Here is an 18,482-nt window from a genome sequence, read left to right on the forward strand (position 1 = left end):
GGGCGGCAGAGGGGGAACGTGGGGCGCAGAGGCACCCACAGGAGGCCGGGGGACCCAGTTCAGCCCCAGCTGGGGCTGCTCGGGGGGCTCCGGCCCGGCTGGTAGGGACTGCGCTCTGCGCGGGGGTGGCAGCAGCGGGGGGAGCCAGAGGAAGCGCCCATGTCCCCCGTGACATTTACAAACCAGCTCTCGCTCAGCGAGGCAGGAAAGCAAATCCCTGCTCCCAGCAGAAAAGAGGGCCAGGAGTCGCAGAGTGGGAGAGACACATTTATTATGTTTCTGGGAGCAGCACCTTCACATTTCGCTGGGGATAAGGTCACCTCCCTGCAGCCAGAGCAGAGACAGGGCGGGAGGTTTATTCAAAGCGACGGGAACAAGAAGCTGCAGCCAACACCCCGGGGTCTGCTGACAGCTCAGGGCTCCACGTGTCACCGCAGTGACAGCAGACCCGCGTTTGCCAGAGCCACTTGCAAAACATCTTCTCAGCCACGCACTCAAGGGCCAGGGCCCGGCTCAGGAGTCGGTGCAGCCTCTGCACTCCCGGCGGGAAAAGGAGGGCATGAGACACAAATAAATACAGCTTTTGAAGGTCCCTCTGAACCCCACTGCCACCTGGCCTGGAGAAGGCATTTACAGGAGGAAATCTGTCGGCCAGCATCAAACAACCAAGACGTGGCCGGGAAGTGTCAAGGCTGGTTCGTTCGCGTCCTGATCTCCTCAACCAGGCTCTCTCTGGGAACATTGACCTACACAGAAGGAGCACAAAGTTGCTTCAATACAACCCAAGCAGCTTGACATACCTGGTCCCTCCGGTCCCAGAGCGATGGCCTGTGCCGCATCTGTGGCCCTGTGTCACAGAATGTCAGGCATTGGAAGGCACCTCAGAAGATCATCCAGTGCAATCCCCCCATGGAGCAGGAACACCCAGCTGAGGTTCCACAGGAAGGTGTCCAGGCGGGTTTGAATGTCTGCAGAGAAGGAGACTCCACAACCTCCCTGGGCAGCCTGGGCCAGGCTCTGCCACCCTCACCAGGAACAAGTTTCTTCTCAAGTTTAAGCGGAACCCCCTGTGTTCCAGTTTGTACCATTGCCCCTTGTCCTGTCACTGGTTGTCACTGAGAAGAGCCTGGCTCCATCCTCCTGACACTCCTCCTTTCCATATTGATCGCCATTAATAGTCCCCCCTCAGTCTCCTCTTCTCCAGCTCCAGAGCCCCAGCTCCCTCAGCCTTTCCTCACACGGGAGATGCTCCACTCCCTTCAGCATCTTGGTGGCTGCGCTGGACTCTCTCCAGCAGTTCCCTGTCCTTCTGGAACTGAGGGGCCACAACTGGACACAATATTCCAGGTGTGGTCTCACCAGGGCAGAGCAGAGGGGGAAGAGAACCCCTCTGGCCCTGCTAACCACACCATTTCTAATACACCCGGGCAGATCACAGCGTGGTGTTGTCACCGGTCCCTCTGCGGGGATCAAACGGGCTGCAGCACACACAGAGCTGAACCTGAGAGAGCCAGCACTGGCCTGCAGCCCTGCCGAGTCCCCTCCTGCCCAACGATCCAGAGAGCGATGCTCTTCCCACTCTTCCCTACTGGTTCCACAGCCAAGGCCAGTGCACAGATCAGCACTGGTCCCACTCGTGCCACCTCCGGGACCTTGAGCAGTGGTCCCATGCCCTGGACAGAAAGCGTGAGCAGCCCTACAGCCCAGTGAATCGCCCCTCTGTGTTCCAGGCTCCTGAACTGAGGAAGAGCTGGGAGTTCAAGGAGGCCACATGATGGGAAACCGTCCAGAACCAGAGACAACAGCGCTCCACGGCTCCAGGAAACTGCATGGGGCAAGGAACTGGAGCATGAGGTGTTGCAGAAGCCTCTGGGGAGATCACTGCTTGAGAAGATCTAATGAGGGAGCCAATGGATAAAATCCTGAGAACCTGTTAGAGTGGGGTTGGTGGCAAAGTGACGCCAGGGCACGTGCTCCACAGCAAGTCAGGAGGGGCTGAGGAAACCTCACCCAGTCTCCAAAAGTGAACCCACAAGCCACCATCAGCTCCCAGGCCTCATCTCCAGCCTGCCAGCCCTGGCTCCTGCCTGGTAAGAGACTTCCCGCGCCACACCTGCAGCAGCAGCTTTGTTAAGCCATGGAGACTTTTCACTTTTCAGCCTCTGACCTCCCCTTTTTCCACTACACTCCAAGGGTGGGCTGGCAAGGCCACCTTGCTGTGCACAGCTCAAGGGCACCACGGCAGAGCCGGTACAGGTGGGTCTGGAGGGGCAAAGGGTTAAGCAGCCACCACCCCCTCAAGCCAAACCACCATGGGCCTCACCTCCTCCCTGGTTGCCACGACCCGCAGCTTCACAACTCCATCCTTGAGCTCCTGCTCGCCCACAATGGCGACGAGAGGGATGCCCGTGTCCTCGCAATACTGCAGCTGGTTCAGCAGCTTCGGGTTCTTCTTGTACAGCACTTCTGCCTGGAAGAGAACCAGAGTACACCGCCATGATCAGTGCTGGCCTGGTTCTCCACACCCCCTCAACCAGGCACTGCTGGGCTAATTGCTGCTAATTGCTGTCTGGTGAGTGTGGGGGTCTGTGAGCTAAGGGAGAACGTTTGGCATTACAGCTAATGAGTAATTCAACACAGCTCAAAGACACTGCTTGTCCTGGGAAAGCAGGAGGTCATTACAGAATTCCAGCCTGGTTGGGTTGAAGAGACCTGTGGAGAACATCCAGTCCAACCCCTGCTCACGCAGGGTCACAGAGCAGATCACACAGGTGGGTCCAGGCGGGTTTGAATGTCTCAGAGAAGGAGACTCCACAACCTCTCTGGACAGCCTGGGCCAGGCTCTGGCACCTCCCAGCAAAGAAGTTTCTCCTCATGTTCAGATGGAACCTCCCGTCTTTCAGTCTGTGCCCACTGTCCCTCACCCTGGCGTTGGGCACCACTGAACAGAGTCTGGTCCATCCTCTGACACCCACCCTGGAGATATTTATCACATTGATCAGATCCCTCTCAGCTTCTCTTCTCCAGCTGAACAGCCCCAGCTTCCTCAGTCTCTCCAGACCCCTCAGCATCTTTGTGTCCCCCCACTGGACTCCCTCCAGTAATTCCTTGTCCTTCTTAAACTGGGGACCCCAGAACTGGACACAGAACTGCAGATGCGGCCTCACCAGGGCAGAGCCGAGGGGGAGGAACAACCTCCCTCAACCTGCTGCTCACACTCTTCCTCATTCAACCCAGGTACCATTGGCCTCTTGGCCACAAGGGCACATTGTTGGCTCATGGTCAACCTGTTGTCAACCAGAACTCCCAAGTTCTTCTCCACAGTGCTTCTTTCCAGCAGGTCATTAGCTCCAGTCCACGTCAGAGCAGGGCTGACACCTGCGCTGTCCCCACAGGGTGAGCAGCCAGGCAGAGCGCTTGGGCGTTCTCCTCCGCTCAGCCACCGAGGGAGTCTGCCTGGCACAGGGCCCTGCCACACAGCGGCCTTCGGCCTCAGGACACAGCCCAGCCCTCCCTGGCCCCGCTCTCCCCTCCTTGCAGGACTCTGCATTTTTTGCTTTTTGTTGGACGCAGCAGAGTATCCCAGCTGCCATACTGAGGGGCTGCTGCTTTGGGAATCTGTCCTGAGAAAACAGAGCAGCCCCTGCAGCACTACAGGGCTGACCAAGTCATGCTGAACGGGGCTCTGAGCAACCTGAGCTGGTGAAGATGTCCCTGCTCATGGCAGGGGTGGCACTGGAGGAGCTTTTAAGGTCCCTTCCAAACAAAACTATTTCATGATTCTATGTTCCTCAAGCCTTCCTGGAGAAGCCCCGATTCGCGACACTGAGGAGGCTCTGTTCAGGAAGGCAGCCTGCTGCCCACCTTCTCCCTGTGACTCCTTCTTCCCAAAGCAAAGCCTGATCTGTTCATTCCTGGTACAGAGAGTTGACCAGGCAGCTCCTGACTTTGCCAACAGCTGGTCATACCTTGATTCCAGCATCCCACAGCTCAGAGATGAGTTTCAGCCGCTCTTCAAGTAGCTTCTTTTGGGCAGAGGCCACCAGCACCTGTGTCTCTGTTGTCCTGATCTTTTCCTCAGATGCCTAGAGAGGAGACAAGACTCAAAAGATGCCATGGACATACAGAGAAACACAAGACCCTACAAGCAGGACAGGTCACCAGCCTCAGTTTAGTGGTAAAGAGGATCAGGCTCAGTGGGATGAACAGCATCAACTCAGGGAGGCCCCACTGACCCCATCCTGGAGCAGAATCTCACCTTCTGCAGCTGTCCCATGACAAGGGGTTAATGCAGCCTCCCTCCTGCTCTGCGGCTGTGCACAGACTCGAGGATGTGCTGAAAATTAACAACTTCCCTACCAGCTTCTGCCTAGAGGTTGTTCCTCCACACCCAAAGGCCTCCCACAGATCTGCTCCGAGCAGCTCAGGAGCAGCAGCCCCAGCAGAAGCTGGAAAGGGGCAGCTGTCTGCTCAACAGCCGAGCTGGTAACTGTGGGTTGGATTTAGAGCAGCAAGCTGAGATGCTCCAGTGCTGTCAGGAGTCACTTGCTCCCATGGCAGATGCTGGATACTCAAAGTGGCATTTTCCTGCCTCCCCATCGCTGGAGGGAGAAGCCTTTAAAAGGTCACCCACAGAGGAACAACCCTGGCCAGGACTGGAGGTGGTGGGGGAAGAATTCAGTTTCCACTTAGAAATCCCAGTTGTGTCTGGCTGCCAAGAGAGAACTCCCCACAACAGGCCTGTGCAGGAGGGAAATGTGCAGCAGTGTTTTGGGAGCCTACAGAGACCTACTCAACACCCACAACTGGGACATCCGACCATATCTAGTCTCCATAGTGCCTCTGGCAGGACAGGAGATGTGCGAGGCTGCTGTCCCCTGCCAGCCCTCCAGCACTGCCACCATCCCAAAGAGGACGCGGGGTCACAGGGACGCCTAACGCGGCAGGGGACACTGAGGCACCTGACCTGGGTTCCTGGTGCTGCTGAGGACTGAAGTGGCCCCACCAGCTACAGCTCAACAAGCCACATCTGAGGGCTGCTGGCAGAGGGCTCTTGTCTCCAGTGGGAGCCCCAGAGATTGTTTCCCAAGCCAGAGAAAAGTGGGGATTATGCCCAGGTTCTGACTCCTGCTGCAGGGCACAGCAGAGGCCTGTCTGGCTTCTCCAAAGACTCAGTTCAGCATCTGACCTGGGGTGCATGGGCAAGATGTAAATCCTCACTCGTTCTCCACGCTTAGTTGAGCACCAAAGGCACCTACCTCCACTCTCTGCTCCAGGATGGAGAAGATCCGCTCGATGCCAATGCTGACCCCCACACAGGGCACCTTCCGACCCTTGGGATCAAACATCCCCACCAGCCCATCGTAGCGGCCACCTCCGGCCACACTCCCGACGCTGACGGGCTCCTCCATATGGTCGTTCTCCTGCTGCAGCAGCACGGCCTCATAGATCACCCCCGTGTAGTAGTCCAGACCCCGTGCCAGGCTCAGGTCAAAGGAGATCTGCAGGACATGGGGAAGCCCCTCACCAGGTGCACTCAGGGGCCACGAAGGCAGCTCCCTCCTGCTCCCACACTCCTCACCTTCCCTGCGATGCCAAACAGGGTCAGGTACTCAAACAGCAGCTTCATGTCCCCCAGCCCCTCCTTGGCCAGCTTGTTCTGGGACAACTTTGGGTCCTGGAGGAGCCGCTCGATCAGGTCCAGCCCACCTGCGGGAAGGAGCCGTGTTGGTGCCTCTCAACCCTCTGGTGCTGGCTCTGCCCGGCTCAGGGGAACAAGGCCAAGGGCTGGACCCCACTGTGCTCACCGTGCAGCTGGACGTACTCCCCGATGCGATCCGCAGCCTCGGGAGAGAGCCCCTTCTCTCCCACCATCTCGCTCCTCACTTCTTCCCACGGCATCTGCGAGGGGAGAAAAGAACATCAGCCACTGCTGCAGGGCTGGGGTCTCTCCTGGGGAAGGTCTCTGGGGTCCTGCCCGACACAGATGAACAGACAGATCTGCTCTCAACAGATCTTCATACGGCAAAATCCCATTGGTGTCAGTGTGCGTAAGAGGTGGACGAGAGAAGCCACAGATGAAATGCTCTCAGAGCAGTCACACAGCTCCACTCCTCGTACCTCTGCACAGCCTGTGTCCCAACCCTGCAGTCTGCAAAGCTGCCCAAAAACTCGAAGCTCCAGAACAAATACTTTGGGTTTGATTTGTGGCCAGAAACAAACACCAGTACTGTAACAACACCAAGTCTTGCTGCTGTGGTTTCCCCAGTTCGGTACTTAGCCATAAACTCCAGTAAAGAAAGCGTTGCTGGTTGTGCCTACCCCTGGCAAGGCGTGAGGAGGTGGTCGGGTGATGCAAAACCCCAGATTATGCTGCAGTTTTCCCATTGACCGAGGCCTCAAAGAGAACCAGAGTCCTGATCACATCCAGCTGTACTGAGATAAGTCACAGCATTTCAGTAGGAAAACAAGGAAATTATCCCACTCTAAAAAAAGCTCAATCCTCCCTATAGCTTTTCCATGCATACAGAGCCCCAAATGCTACAGTGTGGTCAGGCCTTTGCAATAGAACTCACTGCTAACAGGATTTTAGGTGAGCCTTCCTCTAGTTGACTTAATTCAACCATCAGACAAGGCCTCCAAAGGAAAACACAGTTCATCCTTGAACAAAGCAACATGAACACAGCAGATCAGATACAGGGGCACCTCGCTTCATAGGGTTTCACAAGAAGGTTGGGGGCAGTCAGCCCACTGTGGCCCCTACATGACTCTGAACACACACAGAAATTTGCCTCCAAATTCTACTCCAGATCTCGAGCCAAGAAAACTGATTTTAAAAATTGCATTTAATTTTAACATTCCTCTTCCTTAGCTATTAGTGGAGGGCTGTATTCACATTTACACAGTGATCTCCAGCATCTTCATACCTGACTAGGACCTACAGTCAAGACCATCAACTGCAAATAAATAGTTCGTAGAATCACAGAATGTCCTGAGCTGGAAGAGACCCATGAGGATCCTCGACTCCAGCTCCTGTCCCTGCACAGGACACCCCACAGTTCACACCATGAGGACGTTGTCCAGTCTCTTCTTGAACACTGTCAGGTTGGGGCCGTGACACCTCCTTGGGAGCCTGTTCAGTGTCCAGCACCTCTGGGTGAAGAACCTTTTCCTCATGTCCAACTGACCCTCCCCTGGCACATCTTCTGCCATTGCCTGGGTTCTGTCACTGTCACAGAGAAGAGCTCAGCCCTGCCCCTCCTGCTCCCCTGCTGAGGAACCTGCAGCCCATGAGCTCTGCCCTCAGTCTGCTCTGCTCCAGCTGAACAAACTCAGGGACTTCAGCTGCTCCTCATAGGGCTTCACTTCAAACCCTTCACCAATTTCATGGCCTCCTCTGGACACTCTCCAATAGCTTTGTGTCCTTTCTATCTTGTGTCCCCAGCCCTGCACACAGTGAATGCTCCAGGTGAGGCCGCCCCAGCGCAGAGCAGAGCAGGACAATCCCCTCCCTCCTCCTGAATCCCTCAGAGACCTCCTGACCAGCCAGTGCTCGAGGGCTCGTCAAGCACAAACCTGCGGGTACCTCCTGCCTGGTGTCGCACCAGAGTGGCTGCACAGAGCAGGCTGGTTTGTACCACAGAGGAAGCCACAGAAACAGCGACATCCACACACAGCGTGTTTTATAAAAGCATCTGTGCTACACGCCCAAATTGGCAGAGGTCTAAATGAAGCGATCAGGAGACAGGATGAGCTACCACGATCTCACAGCCCTGGGAGACGACGGCACTGAGCAGCTTGTTGTCCCTGTGATCGTGTTCGCCCTGCTAGAAAGCTGCACAGTCCCCGCTGCTCCTGGCAAAATGTCTTTGCACTGACAACAGCCACAGCTGAGTGTGATGACACACACTGAGGACACCCAGTGCAGGACAACACCAAACAGACCAAGGAATGCGCTGCTGGGGTTATTTTTCAGGTCTATGTTTCTGATCTCTTACTCCTTCTCACTCCAAATCCTTTAATTCCAGGTAAAATACAGAAACCCCATCCATACCTGTCCACCTCACTTCTCTTTGCTGTCTCCTTGCTGTTCCCCACCACCTCCTGAGGGTCCCACAAACAAGCTGGTGTCCCTGCTCCTGCCGAAACAGCCCGGCCAGCACCACACACATGCTGCTGACTCTGTGTCCTCAACAGGGACGTCAGATGTCACATCACCAACCAAGGACAGCATCAGCTTGCAGGACAGGGTTTACGAAGAGGGTCTGGGACAACACAACTCAACTGTGGGTTCCATTGGGCTCTGCCCTGTCACCTGCACACTGACTGCCTCACAGACACGGTTACAGCCTGTCACTTATGGCACTTCCCTACTCCTGCATTACCACGGAGATTCACTGTTTATGCCACACTCGCCTTGCAACCGAGGGCTGAAATTTTAATTAGGTTTGGACTGGACAATCTTTTGAAATCCCTTCCAATCTGGCCTGTTCTATGATTCCAGGACACAACTGTGTTTCCTCACATGACCCGACAGAACCTGATGCATTTGATTTGAAAAGGATTTTCAATGCCATGGCCCAGTCTGGGGGCAGGTTTTCATGATTCTGGTTTGTAAGCAGCAGCACCTTAAGAAGGCGAAGGTTTGGGATGTTGAACCTCCCACGTGAAGAGGATTTTTCCCTCCCTCCTTTCCATTTGTCAGAACCTTGGGTGATACTGGAGAAGAAAGCATAGAATCCAGTTTTCAGATGTGACCGCTGTGCCCTGCGTACCTCCCCTCCAGAGAAAAGGTGGAACAAGAACAACTCGACGTTTATCAGCATTTTCCAGCCAGTTCTCATAGACCATGGAAAGAGCAGCCCCGAGGGACAGAGACTCACTGAAAGCCCAGCAGCCCAGGGCTCCAGCTCGTACCTTATCCAGTTTGTCAACGCTGGAGCAGATCATTCGGAACTTGCTGTCTGGGACACCGCAAACTGCAAACATCCCGTCAAGGATGCGCCGATCGTTGACCTGGGGGAGAAGGAGCAAGTCATTAACTATGAATTCAGATGCCTCAGCTGTGTCCAGTTTCTCTCCTCTCTAGTTTTAAGCATGGAAGAGAAATTCGCCAATGTCTGAGAAGTGTTTTTGCTCTTTCCCATTCCTGGGGAGCAGGTGGCCCAGGTGGCACTACTGACTCCTGTCACACAGGGTAGAGCTGCCGCAGTCTCCTCCTAGAGGCACAGACACCGAGAAGGAAGAACATCGGGGTCTGTGAGTCCTCTCATGCGAACATGTAAAAACAGCTCAGGAACACACCACGGCCTAAGGAAGTTAATTCGGTGCGTTATCCTGCTCTCCCAGTGTAAGAACAAAGGCACATCTAATTACCTTAAAACCTTGCTAAGGATTTTTTAATAGTATAGTGAATTCCATAGTTTAATTATGCTCTGTAATAATGGGTACTTGAGGCCAAAGGCTCGTCTAGATGAAACGTTTTCATGGGTAGTGAAAATATCTACAATTAAACCAGACAGAAACAAAAGCTGCTCGGGAGTTTGCAATCCTGCAGCATCAACATGCACCAGCCAGTGGCTCATGGGAACAATAACCACCCAGGGGTGCCACATCAACAAAATGAAGGTGTTCTGAGGCAAGCAGCAAACTTAGCCTGCAGCAGGGCACAACTTGTCCTCTGGAAGAGGCCTCAGCCCCAGAAAGGACTTGGGAGAAGGCAAGAGGCTGCAGACAACAAGGCGCACAGTGAGCAGATGTCCCCGCTGAGCTCGGACAGGGACCCTGGCGCAGAGCCTGTGCTCTACTGCAGGCAGGAACATGACAGTCACCTGGGTAGGTGGCTGCTGGACGCTCTGCAGGGGACTGAGGTTGGTGCTACAGAGAACTCTGCTCCCTGCAGCCTTGGGAAACCTCTCGCATCCCCAAGTAAAGGGGAGTGTGAGCTGAGCTCCAGCCGGTTCACATACACACCACGAGGAGGCAGAGAGGCGGGATGGGCTTTTGGATCAGACCTCAGCGGGTGTTAGAGGGGGAACAGGGGCTGCTGCATAAAACAGGAACAATGACCACTGCTTCCCACCGTGAAACCTGCCCTGTCTCACCTTAACGAGAAAGTCCCCGAGCTGCAGGTCACTCAGGATCTCGTGCACAATCTTCAGGCACTCGGCATCAGGAATCATCGGGTCGAACTGGCCAGCGATGTCAAAGTCCTGGGGCGCAGGAGAAGGGCTGTAAGCAATTCTGCATCGCTGGTGTGGCTGCAGCAATTACAGCCTCAGCTCTGCTGTTCACAGCAGTTTGTTTACAAAAAGCAACAAAAACAGGATGTAAGGGAGTACCAGCCCTCACCAACAGGACCCAGAAGGGACAAGATGACCCTGTCTATGGGGCCAGATGGGATCCACCCAAGGGTGCTGAAAGAGCTGGTGGAGGTGATCACAAAGCCACTTTCCATTATTTATCAGCAATCCTGGCTCACCAGGTCCCAGTTGACTGGAAGCTGGCGAATATGACACCCATCTACAAGAAGGGCCAGAAGGAGAATCTGGGGAATTCCAGGCCTGTCAGTCTTACCGCAGTGCCAGGGAAGGTCACGGAACAGATCATCATGAGTGGCATCACACAGTACACACAGGACAATCAGGCAATCAGGCCCAGATAACATGGGTTCATGAAAGGCAGGTCCTGCCTGACCAACCTGAGCTCCTTCTACGACAAGGTGACCTGCTTAGTGGATGAGGGAAAGGCTGTGGATGTTGTGTTCTTAGACTTCAGTAAGGCCTTTGACACCGTATCCCACAGCATCTCCTGGAGAAGCTGCAGCTCATGGCCTGGATGGCTGTACTCTTCACTGGGTAATGAGCTGGCTGGAGGGCCAGGCCCAGAGAGTTGTGGTGAATGGAGCCAAATCCAGTTGGTGGCCAGTCACAACTTCTCTTCCCCAGGGCTCAGTACTGGGGCTAGTTCTGTTTAATCTCTTTATCAATGATCTGGATGAGGGGATCGAGTGCACTCTCTGTCAGTTTGTAGACGACACCAAATTGGGTGGGAGTGTTGATCTGCTGGAGGGTGGGATGGCCATACAGAGGGATCTGGACCGGTTGGATCGTTGGGCTGAGGCCAGCTGTCTGAGGTTCAACAAGGCCAAGTGCTGGGTCCTGCACTTGGGTCACAACAACTCCATGAATGCTACAGACTTGGGGAAAAGCATCTGGAAAGTGCCTGGTGGAAAAGGACCTGGAGGTGTTGGTGACAGCGACTGAACATGAGCCAGTGTGTGTCCAGGTGGCCACCAGCATCCTGGCTTGTGCCAGACCTGGTATGGCCAGCAGGCTCAGGGCAGTGACCATCCCTGTGCTGGGACCTGGGGAGGCCAAACCTCGAATCCTCACGTCGGTTTTGGGCTCCTCACACGAAGAAAGGCCTTGAGGTGCTGAAGTGAGTTGAGAGAAGGGAACAGAGCTGGTGAGGGGCTGGAGCACAAGTGTGATGGGAGCGGCTGAGGGACCTGGGGGTTCAGCTGGAGAACAGGAGCTGAGGGGAGACCTTCTGATCTCTGAACTGCCTGAAAGGAGCTTGGAGCCAGGGGGGTCGGGCTCTGCTCCCCAGGAACAAGCACCAGGAGCACAGGAAACGGCCTCAAGTTGCCCCAGGGGAGGTTGAGGTTGGATCTGGGGAACAATTTCTTCCCCAAAGGGCTGTGGGGCATTGGAACAGGCTGCCCAGGGCAGTGCTGGAGTCACCATCCCTGGAGGGTTGGACAGACAGAGATGAGGTTCTCAGGGACATAGGGTAGATGTGGCCTTGGCAGTGTGAGGTTAATGGTTGGACTCAATGATCTTAAAGATCTTTTCCAAGTAAGATGATTCTTTGATTCATGGAAGGCAGCAGTGCTCTCGTGTCCACTGCACTGCAAAGAGTTTGTACACTGTGCCATGGACAGGGCAGACAGTTTGTGAGAAGCCACCCTGCTGTTCCCTGCTTTCTGCTTCTGGAGGTGTGTGACCTGGTCCCTGTCTCCAACACAGCAATTCACTGTGTGATACACTTCAAAACAGAGGAAAAACAACACAAAGGAGACAGCAGAGTGATCATCAGCAGTAAACAAATAGAACAAAGCAACCAGGAAAGGGAGGAGAAAACTACTTATTATTTGGTATGACCTAAATACCAAACGTTTTGCCTTGATTCTTAGGATGCTCTTTTTTTAATACACAGGTCAATCAAATTAATGATCAGGGAAGAAGACAGGAGAAGTGATCTCACTGAGGCAAACCCAAAGTTTCAACTGCCAAGACAGAAAAAGAACTCAGAAAGGCTGAGTGGTCTCCAGGGATTACCAGACGAACTGGCACATAGAACTAAAGTCCAACAGCAAGATGGTTTAACAGCCTGGTACCCTGTGACTGGAAAATAGCAAAGACACCCTCAATATTCAGAGAGAAACAGACAGAAGCAACAAGAGACATCTTATTTGACTCCCATTTGTGAATCTCCAAATGCAAACTTTTCAGTGAGATTTTGAGTACAAGACTGATTTTGATTAAGTAGGTAAATTTCAACACGGTTCCACCAAGCTTCCAAAATAAATTGAGGCAACAGAGGAGGAAAGAGATGAGATCACATCAGCTAATCCCTATCAGCTGAGTGCAAGGGAGGCTGATGCAATCCCTGTGGAGGTTGGGTAAGGTCTGGTACAGTGAGGAAAGTGCCACTACCGCTGTATGCAGCACAGGTGAAATCTCACTGAAAAAAAACAACCGGGGCTGCTGAATTATATTTAAAGATGCAGAAAAAGTTACTAGGCTGAGCAAAGAAGCAAAGCATCTTCAGGTGGAGAAAGTAACAGAGTTTAATTTACATGGCCTAAACAGTGAAAGATTTCTCCAAACATTTCCCAAATGTTTATCTGGGAAAGGAGAATAATCCTTATCCTGGGATGACAACTACCCTTCAAAGAGCTGCTCTGGCACAGTGAGAATGAAACTATCAGATGCAAGTTTAGCCTGGATATTGGGAGACTATTTCTAGTTCTCCTAGGAGAGAAATCTGGGAACAGTTTTTCACATGAGACAGCAAAGACCCCAAGTTGTCTGGAAATGGGAATTTAGCAAGCCAAAGATGCAAAGCATCCATGTGGGTTCTGTGATGAAATAGGAATATTCACAAACAGGAATTTGTTTGCACTACAAGGCCCTGGGGACTGTGTTAGTGCAGCACTATGAAGCTGTTCCTCAGGGCTCCCACACTCCTCTGACAAAGCCGCAAAGCAAATTGCTTTCTTACCTGCTCTATAATATGGCCTCTGGGTTTTTCCCTTCCTCGGAAATAAAGACTGACTCAGTACAGGACAGAAGCAGCATATGCTGAGTCCCTCGCCTGGCTCAGGTGTCCTGCTAACACACCCAGGAGTCCAACTGTTCCCAGGTTTGGGATCAGAAGGAAATTCTTCCCCTCCACCAGGCTGGTGAGCACCCTGGGATGGGGCAAGGGGCTGTCCTCCTGCACAGCACAAAGCAGGGGAGATAACTGGGGCTGCATCACAAAAGATCCCCAGCACACCAGCACCCCATGTCCCGGACATCATCCTCATTCTCCCACGCTCCCACTGTTTTTCACAGCCATACAGGCACACTAAGGATTAGTGCATCCTCCCGAGATTTCCACAGCCACAGGGAAGGCCACTGCAGGGTAACACAGCCTTCAGTTCTACATTTTTATGGTGCTACATCTCCGGGGCGCTGCCAAGCCCACAGCCCCACACAGCAGCCCCTGCTCACAGCCGGACTCACACACTGGTAGAACTCCCTGTAGCGGCCCCTGGTCATGGCTGGGTTGTCCCGCCTGTAGACCTTGGCGATGTGGTAGCGCTTGATGTTGGTGATCTTGTTCATGGCCAAATAGCGAGCGAAAGGCACCTGGGAGGATGGGGTTAAGGATGGGAGCAGGGAGGGGTCACCCATCCCGTTATCAGTCACGGGCAGCTACGGTCCTCACTATCTCCCCAGCTCCCAGCACAGTGTGGCGCACACCCGGGGGGCAAAGCAACCGCGTCCAGTTCTGGGCTCCCCTCTTCAAGGACAGGGAAATACTGGAGGGAGTTCAGTGGAGGGACACAGATACTGAGGGGTCTGGAGCATCTTTCTGATGAGGAGAGACTGAGAGAGCTGGAGCTGCTCAGCCTGGAGAAGCTGAGAGGGATCTTATCAATATCTCCAGGGTAGGCGTCAGAGGATGGACCAGACTCTGTTCAGTGGTGTCCAGCGACAGGGTGAGGGGCAGCGGGCACAGACTGAAACACAGGAGGTTCCATCCGAACATGAGAAGAAACTTCTTTGCTGGGAGGTCCCAGAGGCTGGACCAGGCTGCCCAGAGAGGTTGTGGAGTCTCCTTCTCTGAGACATTCAAACCCGCCTGGACCGACCTGTGCGATCTGCTATGGTGACCCTGCGTTAGCAGGTGGGTTGGACTGGGTGATCTCCAGAAGACCCTGCCAAGCCCAACCAGCCTGGGATTCTGTACTCAGAGATGGCTGGACTTGTCCAAGACACAGCCTACACAAGCTGCTATTAAGTGTCCTCACAGGCACCTTCCAGCAGCACCTTAGGCTGGATCTCAGCCTCACATGGACTGTGCCCCACAGCAGCCTGGTCTGGAAAATCCTCCCCCAGCTCCACAACCAAATGGTACTTCAACAAACAGAGGTAACATACAGTAAATGACTGAGCAAGGGATCTGCACCCACTGAAGCACACTGCCTGTTCATGCTCTCCCTGTCGGTACAGGGCCAGAGCCAGGGGACTGCCCCCCCAGCTGCTCCTCCCGCTGCCCCAAAACGAGAACAGCAAAGGTGACATGGCCCCTCGGCACTGGTTAAAGCAGGATACTGTCAGGTCATAGCGCAGGGACAGCAGCTCTCCTCCTTGATCTTTCAAATCATAGATGAGTTTTGAGTCCTCACCGTACTTCCCTGTCAGCGTCTCCTACAACAAAAAGACATAGGAACAAACAGCCTCTTCAGTGATGGGATCAGCCCTGGAGCGCACAGAAAACATGGAGAGAGAGGGAGGACACCTGGGAGATGGAAGAAGGAAACTCAGCCCTCAAAACGTCACAAGCTTTCAACTGTGGGATCCTCAGCACCTGTGTCCTCACTCACCTTCAGCTCAAACACCGGTGTGTCAATGACTTCTGCTCCGTGGCGCTTGAAGCAGGCAATGATTGCATTGAAGACTCGCTCGCGAATGGCCATTTGCTTGGGACTGTAGTCCCGTGTGCCCTGAGGGAGATAAAGAAGAGCAAAGGACATGTTGGGTTAGAGGCACACAGGGGAGACAGGTGTGAGAGGCCAGGTGATGAAGCCATCATACTGCTAACAAAACCAGATAGCAGATATTGGGAGAGATAGTAAAAAACAGCACCCAAAACCACTGGAAAACATCAGGACACAGCTCAGACACGATCTGCCATGGTCGGCAGAGCTAAATCTCAGTGAGGAGTTTCACGATGCAGGAAACAAAGGCACCAATTCATCCAGCAGTCAGAGAGCTCAGCTGAGGATCTGTGCACAGCTCTGGCTCAAATGTCTCAGCCAGAGCCCTGCAAAACAAGCCACCTGAGAGGTGGAACCAGAGGACACAGCTCTGGAGCTGCAGAACAACCAGCACCTCTGCAATGTCCACACACAGAGAGAAACCATCTTTTCAAAGCATGACACCTGTGAAGTGTCCACTTGGGATGTGATCAGCTTTAATTCCTTCACTGTTAACAGTCACTGACCACCTTTAGGCTCTCATCAACACGTGAATCACTGTTAATTAACTACACCTCCCACTTTCGTTTTCCAGGGACTGGCAGGAGGAAGCAGAGAGCAGGCGATTCCTAACACCCCAGCTGCAGGTCGCACAGCAGCTCTCAGCTGTACATGGACACAACTGAGACAAGCTGGAAACCCACGTTGTGTTTCCCTGGCACTCACAGAGCTGCAAAATCCTCTCTCCACATCTTTAAACAGTGAAATACCCTTCCACTTTCCAGTCTCACACCACAATTACATTCACCAAAACACACAGTAAAGCAAATGGACAAGGGAGAGAGTTTTGAGGCATTTCCTAAGTCAGTGGTATTAACACAACCTGTTTTATTTGTGAGCAACATTTGTAATTTTTTCCACGCCACAGCAGGCAAATGCAGTTGGTCTCTTATCAGCTGCTAGTGCTGAAACATTCAGATTAAAAAAAAAAATTTAGCATAAATTGCATTATGGACACTATTCTCAGGGGTCTGAAGGGTCCTTCTGCAGGAGGACACAGAAATGTCAGCAGCCAGCCACAGCTGCTCAGTACAATAGGATCGCTCACCCTCATTGACTAAGGCAAGATCAAAAACCACAAGACCTTTCTTGCTCCCCACATTTCAACACATGCTGAACACTCCTGGCAAACAGTGCTGGGCACCTGCGTTTCTTTGGTTTCCTTCTGCTTTGCAGCTCCCCCGCGATGAGCCTCGCACCAGCAGAGCTGCACTTTGCAGCGCTCTGTGCTCACCAGCAGCTTCACTCGCTCGGTCCAGGGAACAGGAGCAGCCTGAGGATCCCTGATCCACGAGGCCCATGTCCACAGGGACTAATGGGGTCAGTGTTACACAAGCTGAAGAGCCTGAGCCATAAACTCATCAAGGCAATGCAAGTCATGACCTTACTTCAAACAGCGCAAACTGAGCAGATATGAGACCTCTCACACTGGGGAGTTACAACAAACCTTGACCAAAATGGGATTTAATTTCCTCACCACACTAGCTGGTGGTTGGCTTGTCACAGAAACACCAGAAAGTGTTTGAGTTAGCAGGGGATCTGGGTCAGATACTGACAGGGATATTTTCACCCCTCTCTCCCCTACTGCTGAAAGCAAAAAGGGAAACAGAAACAAGAACAACAGGCAAGTCTGTGTGGAAGTTTTGCACCTGCAGGTGCGGGAGTGCTGGGTCTGGGCACAGGAGCAGGTCGTGCACACAGAGCAGATGTGAGTACGTGTGCTGGGGAAATTACCTTCGGGGTCTTGAGCACAAACTTGTGTTTCCCCTCATCTCCCCCCAGCTGTGCCTTCATCTCCAGCAGTTTCGCGACTTCCTTGGCAATCTGGGGAGAGAACAAGGAGGGAGCTGGGGGTCAGCCCACCTGCCAGCCCTCAGCATTCCCAGTACACCCAGCCTCAACACATCCACTGTTCCAGTCTCCCACAGCAAACAGAGGGGCACCCCCTGCTCCTCTCCAGTACTCCCCAATTCTGCTACAAACACCCAGTCTCAGCATCCCCCACAGAATCACAGAATATCAGGGAATGGAAGGGAACTCGAAAGCTCATCCAGTCCAGTCCCCCCACTGGAGCAGGAACACCCAGATGAGGTTACACAGGAAGGTGTCCAAGTGGGTTTGAACGTCTGCAGAGAAGGAGACTCCGCAACCTCCTTGGGCAGCCTGGGCCAGGCTCTGACACCCTCACCAGGAACAAGTTTCTTCTCAGGTTTAAGTGTAACCTCTTGTGTTTCAGCTTGCACCCATTACCCCTTGTCTTCTCATCGGCTGTCACCAAGAAGAGCCTGGCTCCATCCTCCTGACACTCACCCTTTCCATATTGATCCCCATGAATGAGTCACCCCTCAGTCTCCTCCAGCTCCAGAGCCCCAGCTCCCTCAGCCTTTCCTCACACAGGAGATGCTCCACTCCCTTCAGCATCTTCGTTACTCATCACCTATCTCCCAATCCCCACCTTCCGTCCCACCAGCCTCTGCACCACCCCAGGCCCAGCACCCCCAGCTCCTGCTACGTGCTCCCCAGCATCGGCCACCCCTACAGCCTCCAGCATCCTTCTCCCAACACCGACCTCTCCAATCTAACACCAGTATCACCTGTGTTCCCAGTCCTTCTGCTCTCCAGCCCAGCCCTCCCATCCCCCCCCACACCCCTCTCCCCATTGCCACCACCCAGCCCAGCAACACCCACACCAGTGTCCCCAGTTCCCTACAGCTCCGTCCCACTAAGATCAGTAACCCCAGCCACACCCCAGTCACCTCAGCACCCCCCTCTCCAGCCCAGCACCATCCCCAGCATCCCCGGTTCCCTCAGCCCCTCTTCTCCAGCCCAGCACCCCCTCCAGTCACACCAGTCTCCCAGCACCCCCTCCCAATCATACCGGTCCTCCCCAGCACCCCATCCCCAGTAACTCCGAGCCCCCCAGCCCCGCACCCGCAGCCCGGGCAGGCTCTGGGACCCGCCGCACCTCATCGGGATCGGCCTTGTCCTGCTTGAGCCGCCGGACGGCCTCGGCCTGTGCCCGCACCGCCGCCTCGTCCGCCATGCCGGCCCGTGTCTGCGCACTGCGCCTGCGCGCCCCCGCCTGCCCGGCCGCGCCTGCGCACTGCGGCGCCCTCCTGTTGCCACAGCAACCACCTCAGCTCAGCGGCCGCGGGGAGAACCGCCGGGG

General features: G+C 54.1%; 1 protein-coding gene across 1 annotated transcript; it reads right to left on the reverse strand.

Annotated features, from left to right (window-relative positions):
* Positions 1-254: 254 nt before the first annotated feature.
* Positions 255-18,404, reverse strand: HARS1 (histidyl-tRNA synthetase 1). Its single transcript, XM_065849331.2, has 13 exons — positions 18,279-18,404; positions 17,048-17,137; positions 15,161-15,280; positions 14,889-14,984; positions 13,794-13,919; positions 10,104-10,211; positions 8,917-9,015; positions 5,808-5,901; positions 5,582-5,709; positions 5,259-5,501; positions 3,969-4,085; positions 2,324-2,470; positions 255-746 (listed from the first exon to the last, which is right to left on the reverse strand). Exons 1-13 carry the CDS (start codon positions 18,354-18,356, stop codon positions 687-689), a joined length of 1,506 nt encoding a protein of 501 aa, XP_065705403.1. The 5' UTR covers positions 18,357-18,404; the 3' UTR covers positions 255-686.
* Between the last annotated feature and the right edge of the window lie 78 nt (positions 18,405-18,482).

The sequence above is a fragment of the Patagioenas fasciata genome, chromosome 14, assembly GCF_037038585.1.
Source record: "Patagioenas fasciata isolate bPatFas1 chromosome 14, bPatFas1.hap1, whole genome shotgun sequence".
NCBI classification, from domain to species: domain Eukaryota; kingdom Metazoa; phylum Chordata; class Aves; order Columbiformes; family Columbidae; genus Patagioenas; species Patagioenas fasciata.